Source organism: Caenorhabditis briggsae (assembly GCF_000004555.2).
Source record: "Caenorhabditis briggsae complete genome, chrIV, whole genome shotgun sequence".
NCBI lineage: Eukaryota > Metazoa > Nematoda > Chromadorea > Rhabditida > Rhabditidae > Caenorhabditis > Caenorhabditis briggsae.
In genome coordinates, this window is record NC_013487.2 from 4,810,876 (window position 1) to 4,823,087 (window position 12,212).

At 37.0% G+C, this 12,212-nt stretch overlaps 7 protein-coding genes across 7 annotated transcripts in view; 3 read left to right on the forward strand and 4 right to left on the reverse strand.

Annotated features, from left to right (window-relative positions):
* CBG21704 overlaps positions 1-514 on the forward strand; it is a gene marked incomplete at both ends in the record, with an annotated part of 3,714 nt that extends 3,200 nt beyond the window's left edge. Inside the window, one exon of the mRNA XM_045235235.1 lies at positions 344-514. Coding sequence (XP_045097381.1) covers positions 344-514 — 171 coding nt within the window. The remainder of the gene's footprint in view (positions 1-343) is intronic.
* Positions 515-763: 249 nt separating this feature from the next.
* Positions 764-1,144, reverse strand: Cbr-vha-17 (the record flags this gene model as incomplete). The annotated part of the gene is made up of 3 exons (XM_002632901.1): positions 764-871; positions 945-1,003; positions 1,051-1,144. The coding sequence occupies 3 exons, from the start codon at positions 1,142-1,144 to the stop codon at positions 764-766; spliced, it is 261 nt and encodes an 86-aa protein (XP_002632947.1).
* Positions 1,145-1,816: 672 nt separating this feature from the next.
* CBG21702 lies at positions 1,817-2,514 on the forward strand (the record flags this gene model as incomplete). The annotated part of the gene is made up of 3 exons (XM_002632900.1): positions 1,817-1,863; positions 1,908-2,027; positions 2,394-2,514. 3 exons carry the CDS (start codon positions 1,817-1,819, stop codon positions 2,512-2,514), a joined length of 288 nt encoding a protein of 95 aa, XP_002632946.1.
* Positions 2,515-2,957: 443 nt separating this feature from the next.
* On the forward strand, positions 2,958-4,106 carry CBG21701 (the record flags this gene model as incomplete). Its single annotated transcript, XM_002632899.2, has 3 exons — positions 2,958-3,505; positions 3,560-3,830; positions 3,879-4,106. The coding sequence occupies 3 exons, from the start codon at positions 2,958-2,960 to the stop codon at positions 4,104-4,106; spliced, it is 1,047 nt and encodes a 348-aa protein (XP_002632945.2).
* A 2,027-nt stretch (positions 4,107-6,133) lies between these two features.
* Positions 6,134-9,400, reverse strand: CBG21700 (the record flags this gene model as incomplete). Its single annotated transcript, XM_002632898.1, has 4 exons — positions 6,134-6,287; positions 6,382-6,757; positions 8,866-9,209; positions 9,255-9,400. 4 exons carry the CDS (start codon positions 9,398-9,400, stop codon positions 6,134-6,136), a joined length of 1,020 nt encoding a protein of 339 aa, XP_002632944.1.
* Positions 9,401-10,074: 674 nt separating this feature from the next.
* CBG21699 lies at positions 10,075-10,412 on the reverse strand (the record flags this gene model as incomplete). The annotated part of the gene is made up of 2 exons (XM_002632897.1): positions 10,075-10,122; positions 10,299-10,412. Coding segments are annotated over 2 exons (162 nt in total), but the record flags the coding sequence as incomplete, so codon positions are not given.
* A 1,236-nt stretch (positions 10,413-11,648) lies between these two features.
* CBG21698 overlaps positions 11,649-12,212 on the reverse strand; it is a gene marked incomplete at both ends in the record, with an annotated part of 2,860 nt that continues 2,296 nt past the window's right edge. The window contains one exon of the mRNA XM_002632896.1: positions 11,649-11,732. Within this exon, the coding sequence (XP_002632942.1) occupies positions 11,649-11,732 (84 nt within the window). The remainder of the gene's footprint in view (positions 11,733-12,212) is intronic.

Consider the following 12,212-nt stretch of genomic DNA (forward strand, 5'->3'; position numbering starts at 1 on the left):
CGCCCACTTTTCGGGAAATTTTTAAAAATTTTTTTAGAAATTTTCAAAAATTTGAAGTTTTTTCAAGGCCTCAAAAATGCCGTTTTTCCGAAGCTCTTCTTTCGGAATTAACGAATTTTGGACTACGGTATTTCAAAGGCGCAAGCAAAATAATTGTCTTGTGGGTTTCGAGTGGAATAAAAAATTTTTCTTTGAATATTTTGGTCAATTTTTCGCAATTCTGTGACTGGGAAGTGGGATTTTTCTTTCTAATTTGACTGTTAAAAATTCCGAATTTTCCAAAAATGCCATTCTGGGCATCCCTGGGATTCTAGAAATCTTCCATCGCAAATCTAACTTTCAGGGTTGCAACTACGTCCAAACTGGAATGGATTGCTTCTCAAAAGCATCAATCCTCCAAGGATGTCCCGATGAGCTCAAATATTACGGATGTGAATCCTTCCGTCAATATTCGCTTCCCCAGTTCTCTCGCTGTGAGAAACAGTGTCCAATCGACACTCAATATCGCGTTTAAATGTTAACTTTTATCGATAAACAATTTCTGTTTTTGCTACTAGATGGTGTTGTTCTGTACATATTCAAAATTAAAACGGGAGAAGAGAAGACAGGGGGGCAAAAGGGAATGTCTGCTGGCGACTAATAAAACAACTTCACGATTTTCGTGAAATTTATGAAAAGAAGAGAAGAGAAAATGAGAATATCACAAGAAGAATAGTAAGATTTTCAGATAAAACCAAAAGTTTTGAAAGCGGGAATTCATGTTTTAGGCGTTGACAAGGTTCTTCGAGTCTCCCCATTTTTCGGAAATCCAGCGAATCGTTTTCACATTGATTTGTGGACCAATAAGTGGGTTCAATTGGTGGAGGAAGACCTGAAAAACGATATTTTTGATTTTTGATGTATTTTATTTGAAAAAAAGCCTGAACTCCGGAAAAATCACTCACCATAATCCAGAACATCCAACAGCAAACAGCGGTCATTACGATCATCAATTGGATGATTCCTGGAAGGATTTTGATTTTTTTTTGAGCTAAAAAATGGAATTCCCACCTCTGTTAGGTCCCTTTGGCACAATCCATGGTCCTCCGAATCCGATGATGGCCCAGAAGGCGGAGACAGAGACGAGTGGAATGAGGATACCCATCTGAAACTTAAAAAAATTTAGATTGATGAGAACGAGAGCGAAAAAAAAGTAGGTGCGCCAAAAATTTTCATTTATTTTCAATAATTTAAGCCACGACACAGTCGAAGAAAATAATGGAGCTGATTTTCGGGAAAAATCGGGCGAAACTAGTGAGATTAGGTGAGAAAGCAGTATTAAAAAGGATGAAATTTGACTTTTTATCGAAAAAATGAGCAAAAAACAAGGGAAAACCAGGCGAAAAAAGTGATGAGACCGGAGATCAATAGTGAGAGAGAGACACAGCGCGGCGGCCGAAAATCGATTCTTGTTCTCTCGTCTCACGGCACCATCGCTTTTACGACACTTCCCTTGTATTACTCAACACTTTTCTAGATAAAAATATTATAAACAGATTGCAAATTTGTATTTTTCGCCAGAAATCTTTAAAATTGAGAAATTTTCAACGAGCCAAAAAAGTGGTGCGTCGCGTTGCGTTTTGTGCGTCGCGACCAAAAACCGACGTACGCTTCAGTCTTTCGGCATCGATTTTCAGTGTTGTGAAACTCAAAATTCTCCTTTTTCTTATCGCTAAAAGCTGTTTAAAAATTTTATTGATTACCCGCTTTTCTTATCACTCTTTTTCTCACTCTAACTTTCAAACTAACTCTCAATTTTCCAAATTTTCCAGGCAAAATGGGCAAGATCTGTCCGCTGATGGGACCAAAAATGTCGGCCTTCTGGTAATTTCAACAAAAAAAAAGTTTTAAACATTATAATTTTTGAGCATGGTCATGTCGGTGTGGGGAGTGATCTTCCTCGGACTTCTCGGTGTGTTCTTCTACATTCAAGCCGTGACCTTGTTCCCAGATCTTCATTTCGAGGGAGAGGGAAAAGTTCCATCGAGGTTTTTATTTTTTAATGTTTAAACTCGTGTAGAAATTATAGAATGCAAAATATTCAACCAGAAATCCAGAATATTCGGAAATTTTCAACTGCAAAAAAAGTAGTGCGTAGTGGTGCGTTTTGTGCGTCGATATTCAACAGAAACTGATGCACGCTCCGGTTCAAAGTTATTATAATTTTGTGAAAGAAGTTTTCAAAAAACCTTAAAAAGACTACAATTTTGGCAAAATCCCAAAATTATATGAAATTTTCAACTGCCAAAGAAGTAGTGCGTAGTGTTGCGTTTTGTGCGTCTCCACCAAAACCGGCGCCGCTTTAGTCCGAATTTTTCGTGAAAAAAAAACCAAAAAAAAATTTGATTTTTCAGTGTGATCGAAGCCAAATACAACGAGAAAGCCACCCAATGTTGGATCGCCGCCGGACTCTACGCTGTGACACTGATCGCTGTCTTCTGGCAGAATAAGTATAATACGACGCAAATTTTCTAATTTTTTTGATAATACTTGTTTCTTTTTCTAAACACCGTCCATTCTCTTTTCGTGTTTTTTCCATCGCTTCATCCATAATTAGTGACTCCCAAGATTCTCTTGCGATAATCCATAATGCACAACTTTTCTCTATATCAACAAATTCCGACTAGAGAAACACCCTTTTCACTTTTCCCCCGAATGTTTTCCCTGTAGAATAAGAGTCCCCAAAACAATCGACATTCCAATTTTGTGGTTTTTTCTTTCTTGTGTATATTTCTTTCTTCCTTCAAAACTCTAGTGATGAAAATTTGAATTTACCTGAAACTCGCGTGGAAAAAAAGAAAATTCAAATTGTAACCCAGATCATTTGCGCGGCACAAATAGCCACATGGATCACGAAACTCGCCAGTTTCAATTCCAAAACGTCATCAAAAGTAACTTCTGAAAAAAGAAAAAGAACAATGGAAAGTTTCTCAAATGAAGGCTCAGAACTATCCGAACTGGAATTGGATGAGTTGATCACAACGAAATTTTTCCGGCTTCTTCCATCGGACACTGATTCGGAGCTAAAACCAGATGACGTTGAAGATGAGAAGATTGAGACCGCCCGAGCTGTTGGATCTCCAATGAATCTGTGTTTGAGTCCAATGAATACGGATCATCACGTGATTCTAGATGATTCTTCGAAGGATGACACCGTCAATCTTCTGAAACGAATTCAGAATGCGTCGGAAAGCTCTTTGAGAAACGTGGCATTATGGGATGTGTTTGAGATTTCAAAGAAGAAAAAGAATACAACGAGAATCTCGGAAATGGACCTTATCAATCAGATAATCACTGATTTCGATAATCGTCCAGCTCTTCTTCACATCTTCTGTCGTCGTCTTATTGAATCGGATATTCAGATGATCATTGGAAAAGCATTGCTGGAAGGAACGCCTCCAACGAAGCATCGTTCTGCTCTTCGAATGACAATTAAGACTGATATGCCATTGAAACAATTGATTGGGTAATTTAAGACTTTTGAATTCCTCAAATAAAAAAAATCAAATTCTGTTTTCAGTCAACTCGAGCACATCTGGAATTCCTCCCCGACTATTGAACTTGAAGACGCCTATACAACTGCACTTCAAAAGAATCTAAACATGAGCAATAATAAGTACCGTACTCCGATGGTCAAAGACTTCGCAGAGTTGGAACATACAATTTCTATTCCCTCTATTCCCCCTATGAATTCATCAACTCGATTTATTTTCAATTTAGCTGATAACCCATTTATCACTCTCAACGTGGATTATCATAATGAGGTGGATGCATTTAAAAGGCGTCATAAGGTTTGAAAAATAAGAAATTTATTCTTTTAAAAATCGGTTTCTTTTCAGACAATCGTAATAGAACAACTAGTGAAACCTGTTCCAGGGACTCTTCCAGAAAGACGTGTCACTTTTGGAACTCCTTTAATCGAAAAGATTCATGAATTCGAAATTGACGAAGGTGCTCCATTCCATTCGCTCAGATTCAAAATCTTCAATCTTAACGAATACTTGGAATCTATTGGAAAAACTGGAGGACCATTCGGAAATGCCACTCTCAGTCAAAATCAAGTTTAACATAGTGTACGATTTCTCAATAAAGCTTTTAAAATTATTTTTAACTGTCAATGTGTCAATTTTTAAAAAGAACACTTTAATGTAACTTCTTCGAAATATAGTCAAAATACTTCTTTAAAAATCCAACTTTGAAACCGATTTTCTCTGGCTCAGCTGCTTTGAAACCTAAAAATCGGAAATTTTTAGACTTTTTCAGCATTCTCATCACGTTCGAATAACACTTGAATTTTAAACTTTGAAATCTGTGAAACTCCTTGCAAGGATGCATGAAAAGATAGTTCCTTCGAACTTAATTATCTCGTTTCCTGTTTGAGATATCAAACATTTTTTAACTAATAAAACTTTTCAAGACAAACATTTTCGTATTAAAAATTTCTGAATATCTTTCACAGAAATTATATTTTCACAGAAAAACATTCAGAAAGTTTGAAAACAAAAATGTTTGTCTTGAAAAGTTTATCAGTTAAAAATGTCTTGATATCTCAAACAGGAAACGGGTACACATAAAAGTGCAAGAAATTCAGAATTTGTTCTCAAGGAAAACAGATAGGAAATTTTACAAAAATTATTTCTAAAGATTAGATTAGTTAATTGAAGACGGGCCAAAGCCTCTGATTTTTCAAACACGAATATGGATGTTAGTACATGAATGGTTCAAATATAAACATTTTTTTTGTTTCGAAGTTACAATACGAAAGATTGGAATTTAAATAATCAGAGTTGTGATGCCATTGACGTTTGTCATTTATCTAGGGTTACCAAACCGGCGTTTTTCGGCGCCGATGCAAAAATAATTTCATGCATTTGCAACACAATTAATTTTTTGCATTTTTGCAAATTGCAAATTTTTGACTTGCATTTTTCGCCAGTGTTTTTTTAGAGCGGCGTGAAACGCCGCTTTCCTTTGAATGAAGCAATTTGATCAAAAAAGTACGTTAGCTTTGAACCAGCGAAAATTAAAATAGGGAGAAAAATTCAAATAAATGCTTAAAGGGGGACACCGACCAATTACATTTCATGTTTTTTGATACATCAAAATGTGTAGGAAGATATGTATATTCATATAGCAACGAACAGAAAATTGCAAAACCTCGAAAAATCGCCTCAAAAAGCGGAAAAATCTCAGTTCTCGTCAATTCTTAGAAACTTCGGAAATTTTCGGGAACTGTTTTTAAATTACCGCCAAAACTGAAAACTCTAAACCATCAAGGAATCTAAAATTAGTGTCGTAAATGAAAAACGGAGAGTTTTCAGTTTTTGTAAGAATTCGAGAGAAAAAAGATTCAAGAAACTCGCAGAAGTTTCCAGAAATAGACGAGAAGGAGATTTTTTGCAATTTGAAGATATTTTTTCAAGTTTTTGTCAATTTTCCTGAGGGTTTACTTTGATTCCATGTGAATCTACACATTTTTCTACACATTTTGTTGTAAAAATAATTATATTGAGTCCTTCTTTAAAGTTCGTAATAGGTTTCATCTATCAGATCCTATCAAGTTCCATGAAATTTTTGAAATTTTGAACCCGAGTTTGACAATTTTTGAAGAAAATTAATTCTTTTCAATTTTTGGTAAAAAATCCAAAAACTTCCCAAAAAAGCAAAACCAACCAAATCTGGTCAAGTTTAAGCTGAAAATGCCAGACATCTCATGAAAAATCAACATATAGAATTCCATTTTGTCTATAATTTCCAGAATTAGAAAAAATAGGACGCAAAACAATCTAAATATGTCTTGTTTTACAATACTTCGTGAAATCAAATCATATTGAAAAATTCGGAAAATTCGGAAAATGCAAATTATTGACGTAAGAAAAAATTTAAAGCGGCAAATAATGCAAGTGTAAAATCTAAAATTGCATTCTCGCCGCTTTAAAAAAAACCGGCATTTTGATGCAATTTCGCGTGAAGATTAATGGGCCGGCCCACTTGCACCGGCGACCAGTAACACCCCTACATTTATCAAACCAATCGGAAAGAAGTTTTAGATCTGATACGATAGTAGTTGGTTTAGTAGAAACAAACGCTAGAATTATTCTCTGAACACATCTTCCTGATTCCAAACACATCCAAGAAAAATTCTCGAAGTGTTTTGAAGTGATAGAACTTTCCCATCGGATTCTCTTTGTACATAAACGGCATTCTCCATTTTAAAAGGTCCAGGGAATTCTGTATAGTATTTGTCTCTGGAAAAAGGAATTAGATTGTTTATTGTGCTGTCACATTAGAAAAATCTTATAGTCTTTGAAAATCCCAACAAAAAAGCAATCGAAAACCAACGCCTCATCCAATTGGTATTCCAGCGGCATTCTGTTCAAATCCCATTGGTTTTGTCTATGATTTTCCAAAAGACCTGGTCTAAATCGTTCTCCATCTTCTTGTTCAATATGAATTAAGTTCAAATTGTCAGAGTATGCTCCATTCAACCATCCATGAACAAATTTCCGAATATGATACGCTCCGGTGGGACCACAAAAATACGCATTAACTCCTTCAAATTGGGAAATGTAGCCCAAGAAGTTCTGTTTGAAGCAAATGACACGCAAATTCCGGATGATGATACCAGGTACTTCTCCAAATGGATTCTCCTCAAGAACCAATAGTTTAAGGTCAAGATGATTGCTCATGAAAGTGGTGAGATCATTTGCTGACACATCTTTAAATGAAGCGATTTTTAGAGAAGGAATCGGAACATAATAATCCATATCCGATATTAAAACGAACACCAAATTTTAAGTTTCGACATTTTTGGAATAGTTCCGAAAGGTGTTCGTACATCCTCACTACTATTTCTTTCCTGTTACCACTATTAGTTGCGACCTCGTAAACCTGAAAATATATCTGAAGTTTGCTCGAATCAAAAACAAATCCAACTTCGATTGGTTTCCAATTAAACAGCTTCAAATTAATATAAAAGAAGCAGGGAGTGGAGGGAAGAATCAGTTCTCACCTTCTTTGGGATCCAGAGAAGGTGGCCCGAGGATCCTGGGTCCTAGGTCCTGTGTTCTAGGTTTTGGGTCCTAGGTCTGGGTGACCTGGATATGGGTGACCTGGGTCCTAGGCTCTGGGTTCTGGGTCTTGATTCCTGGGTCTGGGTGAAGGTCATAACCTAGAAAAAGGTAGGTTCTGACCTACAAAATTAGGTCATGACTTAGAAAAATCAGGTCATGACCTAGAAATGATTAGGTCATGACCTAGAAAAATCCAGGTGTCCATTTTTCCGGTCATTTTTCCGAAACTTTTTAGTAAAAAATTATGAATTTTCGCTTAAAGTTCGTGAAAATTCATCAATTTCACCAAAATTAAGCTTTTGAGCAAGAAATTTGTCTTCAACAAATTTGTGCGAAATTTCGGAAAGAAATTTCGGAAAATGTGCGAAATTTCGGAAATAAATTCCCTGAGTAAACTGGGCGTCCACCTATGAAATCTGCTCAGGGAATTTATCGGCAAGTTGCTAACCCGAAAATTTTGCTTGCCGCTGACAAACGGCAAGCTGTTTTTTCGGGTCAGCAACTTGCTATTTTATAGAGCAAGTTGCCGTTTGAATGCCATCTGAACGCAGCAAGAGAACGGCAACTTGCTTTTTTCACGGCAAGCAACGGCAAGCAAGTTTCATGCATGCGGCAACTTGCTGATGTACGACCCTCCTCGAACAAGGTCAGCAAGCACTAGCAACTTGCTAATTTGTCCAGCAACTTGCTGATTCTGCTCAGCAACTTGCCAAATGGCTCGCAACTTGCCGTTTGCTTGCCCAAAATTCCCTGAGTAGTTTTGGTTTTGTCATTTTTCAGATTTTAAAGAAAAAGGATTGCTGTAACTGATGGGTAACGCCCATTTGGTCTACATTGTACTCGGGTGGGCTCCTCCTAGGGTTCCATGAAAAAGTATTGGTAGTTTTTTTTCACTTATAGTGTTTGATTCAATCTTCCTAGACTACAGTGTTCTGAAGATTTTTTTTTTTTCGAATTTTTGATTTCTTTTTTACCGCTCTCTATCAGGAAAGATAATTTCAAAATACAGCGAGTTTAGTTTTTTGCTTAATTCAGCAAAGTTAAAAAAAGTGACGTAGTTTTCGTAATCTTTCATTCGCATATTTTCATTTTGGGACCCGCATAACTCTCATTAAAAAGAATAAGGTACACAGTGTATTTGAAGACTGGAATGAGTCATAGTTTTTACCAAATATAGAGATTTTGAAACATAAAAACTTTATTCTTCATTTATAGAAAGAAATCACAGAAACATTTTTCGAATTTTAGCAGTTTGAAAAACGTTAGCATTATTCTCTAAATACATCTTCCTGATTCCAAACACATCCAATAAAAATTCTCGGAGTGTTTTGAAGTGATAGAACTTTCCCATCGGATTCTCTTTGTACATAAACGGCATTCTCCATTTTGAAAGGTCCAGGAAATTGTGTATAGTATTTGTCTCTGAAAAAGAAACCCGATTATTTATGTTGCTGAAATATCGGGAAAATATCATAGTTTATGAGAATCCCAATATAAAAATCGAAAACCAACCCCTCATCCAGTTTATATTCCTGCGGCATTCTGTTCAAATCCCATCGATTGTGTCTATAATTTTCCAACAGATCTGGACTAAATCGTTCTCCATCTTCTTGTTCAATATGAATTAAGTTCAAATTTTCATAGAGTTTCCCATTCAACCATCTATAAATAAATTCACGAATATAATACTCTTCGGTGGGACCACAAAAATACGCATTGACTCCTTTAAAGTGGGACATGTAATGCAAAAAACTCTCCTGGAAGCACATGACACGCAAATTCCGGAAGTTGATGATATCAGGAATTTCTCTAAGATGTTCCTTCTCAAGAACCAATAGTTTCAGGTCAAGATGATTGCTCATGAAAGTGGTGAGATCATTTGCTGACACATCTTTGAATGTAGCAATGCTTAGAGAAGGAATCGGAATATAATAACTCATATTCGGTGCACTAATACGAGCACCAAATCTCAAGCTTGGACATTTTTGGAATAGTTCAGAAATGTGGTTGTACATCATCATTACTATTTCTTCCCTACTTCCACTTCTTGTTTCCAATTTGTAAACTTGTCTTGAGTGCCCACAAATAAAACCATATCTGAAATTAAGAATTATTCTGAAGAATCATTATCAACACACTTACGGAAACATTTCATTCCACTTGAACGTCTTCGGTGAAGACGTCAAATCAATTGGAGGTCTTGCCCCGTCTTCATCTGCATGTTTCAATCTTTTCTTGTGGGAATGGAAGAGATTTTCTGAATATTCTAGGCCATTACAAAGATGCATATTCAAGTAATCTAAAACAAAACTTTTTAGAAGTTCTAGTCCAAGTTCAAATCGTTCTCCTGAAGTTTCTAGAAAGTCAAAGGGTTTGAATTCCCATCAAGTTCAAAATATCTGGGTTATCATTAGAAACTTGTTTTTGGAATCGAAAATAGAATCCGACTGTTTTAATAATCTCCAGTATTTCGTTGCATCGAGTTTTCTGAAAGTTAATTGTAGAACATTTTTATTTTAAAAGAACTCCTCAACATTGCAGAACAGGATCTCTTCTCTATCCGAAGTTATGGGCAAATTTCAAAAACAAAACTTTGACTTAAAGGAGGCGAGACAGCAAAAATTTCGGGGGACAGTTCGGGGGACAAAATCGCGCCGTGCTTACTCGGCTGTTGCCCGCAACTTTTAGACTGGATTTAAGCGGATTCTAAGCTGTGGCAGGGCGGATGTCGCTTTAGTTTTCTGTAGAAGCCGCCCAGCGACCGCTCTAAAGACGCCAAGCCTACGCTCAAGATTCGCGTAGCTCATACTAAATCTGACCATAGGCTCTAAAAAAACTGAAACTTCTGTCGAAATCATTTTATAAACTTTATTTATTTTTATAAACGAATATCTAACAGAAGAAAGGAAAATAATAAACAGAATAACAAAAAAGAGAAAAAAGATTGTCTCTTAGATTTGCGTTAAATCATGATGTGGGCATGGTAGGCAGTAGTTGTCACTTGGGTGCTCTGAAAAAAATACGAAGATAATTGTATTGATTATATTGTCGCTTACCAATGAGATCTGTCAGATGGAAGTCGGAACATCATCACAGAAGACACGCTAGTGAGAAGTTGGCACAGAAAACTAACTGCATGTTCTTGTTCAACGCATATCGACCATCTATCTGCTTTTCGAAAATCACCGATCCCTCAGATGGCATGTACTGAAGCTCTTGATAGATGGAACAGATGAGTCCACGACGAGCGAGAACGATCGGGTCGATGTGGACGAAGTACTTGCCGTCGGCGCCGTTCAGGATGTCCGGTTTGAAGACGTATTGGATTGATGAGCCGAAGGAGAGTCCTTCTCATGTGGATCGTTGATCACGACGAAACTGGAATTTAGAGTTTAGGTTTCGAACGATCTAGAGATTTAAAGATCCAAAGATCTAGGGATCTAGGGACCCTTAGGATCTTTGAACAAAAAGCTCCTCCCACTTACCACGCAATCAGATTGCTCTGTTTGACACCGTAGTGACGAGTCATATCGTAGTATTCTCGGTTACAAAACGGCACAGAGGTCTCTCGGCGCAGCGACGAGCATTGTCGTTCCGGGAGTGAGCTGTTTCATCTTCGTTGATACTCACAATCAGATGTATTACGATCTACAAGTTTCATAATTTTTCGAATCACGTTCCTATGTTTTTACCTTTTTGTGAACTTTGGATTCCAGTATCAAATTTTGCTGCCCGAATGCGTGTTGCCAACTTCCTTCTGAAAATCATCATAAATACTTTCACAAAATTATGTATTTTACGAAGTTGTCTCTTCGACCTGAAATTCGACATTCTGACAAATCCATTTATCTTCTTTTTTTTCAGATGTCCTCACTTTAATTTCGAATTCCTGACTTCAAAACTAAGTTCTGAACGTCCTATATTTGAAACCAAGTTTTTGATACTATTACCTAAAAGGTTTTTCATTTTTAGAACAGAAACGACAAAGAAAATGAGATAAATTACGCTAAAATAGGAAAAAAAACGGATAAACTTTGATTTCGAAAAGAAATTCTGATGCACCCAACGCGAGGCACGCGTCGCCTATAAAATTCGCCCAAACATCGCCTAAGATTCGCCAAGGTGATGGCGGTCGGCGCAGCTGCCACAGATTTAGGAGCTTCCTGTTAAAAGCCGCCCAAATAACGCTCTAAAGCCGCACCCACCCCTGTTTTCGCCCTAAAGTTGCAGGCCACAACCGAGTATGTAGACCATCGGTCGTCAGGCGCCTTCGCGCCCCCGTAGCTCAGCCGGTAGCGGCGCTGTACCCCTGAGCTGCCTGTCATGAGTTCAACCCCTCATGGGGGTTTTCTATGCAAATTATCAGGAAAACCATTTTTTTTTGGTGTCTGGCCTCCTTTAAAAATCTTTTTTGTTCTTGTTAGGAGGTGAAAATATATTTGACAAAGCCACTTTATTGATTCAAATATAAAAGTTACAAGAAATGCGATCATAGAAAAAAAAACAGAAAATTTTTCAAAATTGGAAATAATTGATTTATTGGGAGTCGACCATGCATCTGAGTCCCCAGCAAGAGTTGTCGAAAGTGATACGGAAGTTCTCGCATCCGAAATATCCGGCCTGCAAAATCAACTCCTTTACTGTTTCAAAATCGTTATGAGACTCCTGTTATGACGGGAAAAGCGTATTTTTTGATTCAAAAAATTACATTTTTACGTACAACTCTATCCAAAAGAAGTATGTCGTTTGGAATCGAAACATTTACAAACTTCAATGAGAATGTCAAAAAATGACAAATTTCATAAATTTCCATGATTAACACTCTAACAGAACAAACCGCCCAAACTGTCGACTTCAAACCAATTAATCTCGATTCCTGTGAAAAATATCAAAAAGTGGTTCACTGACAAAATGTATACTTTGATATCATAATTATTTTGTTTGTTCTTTACTTTTTCGCGGTCTTTCACATGAATCGAGGGCGGTATTCGCTAATAAAACTGAGTAGAATAAAACTGTGACATAATAAAACTGAGCATAATAAAACCATACTTAACTGGCCAGGGCCCGGCCCACAAGCCTCGCCGGGCGGACCGGGCC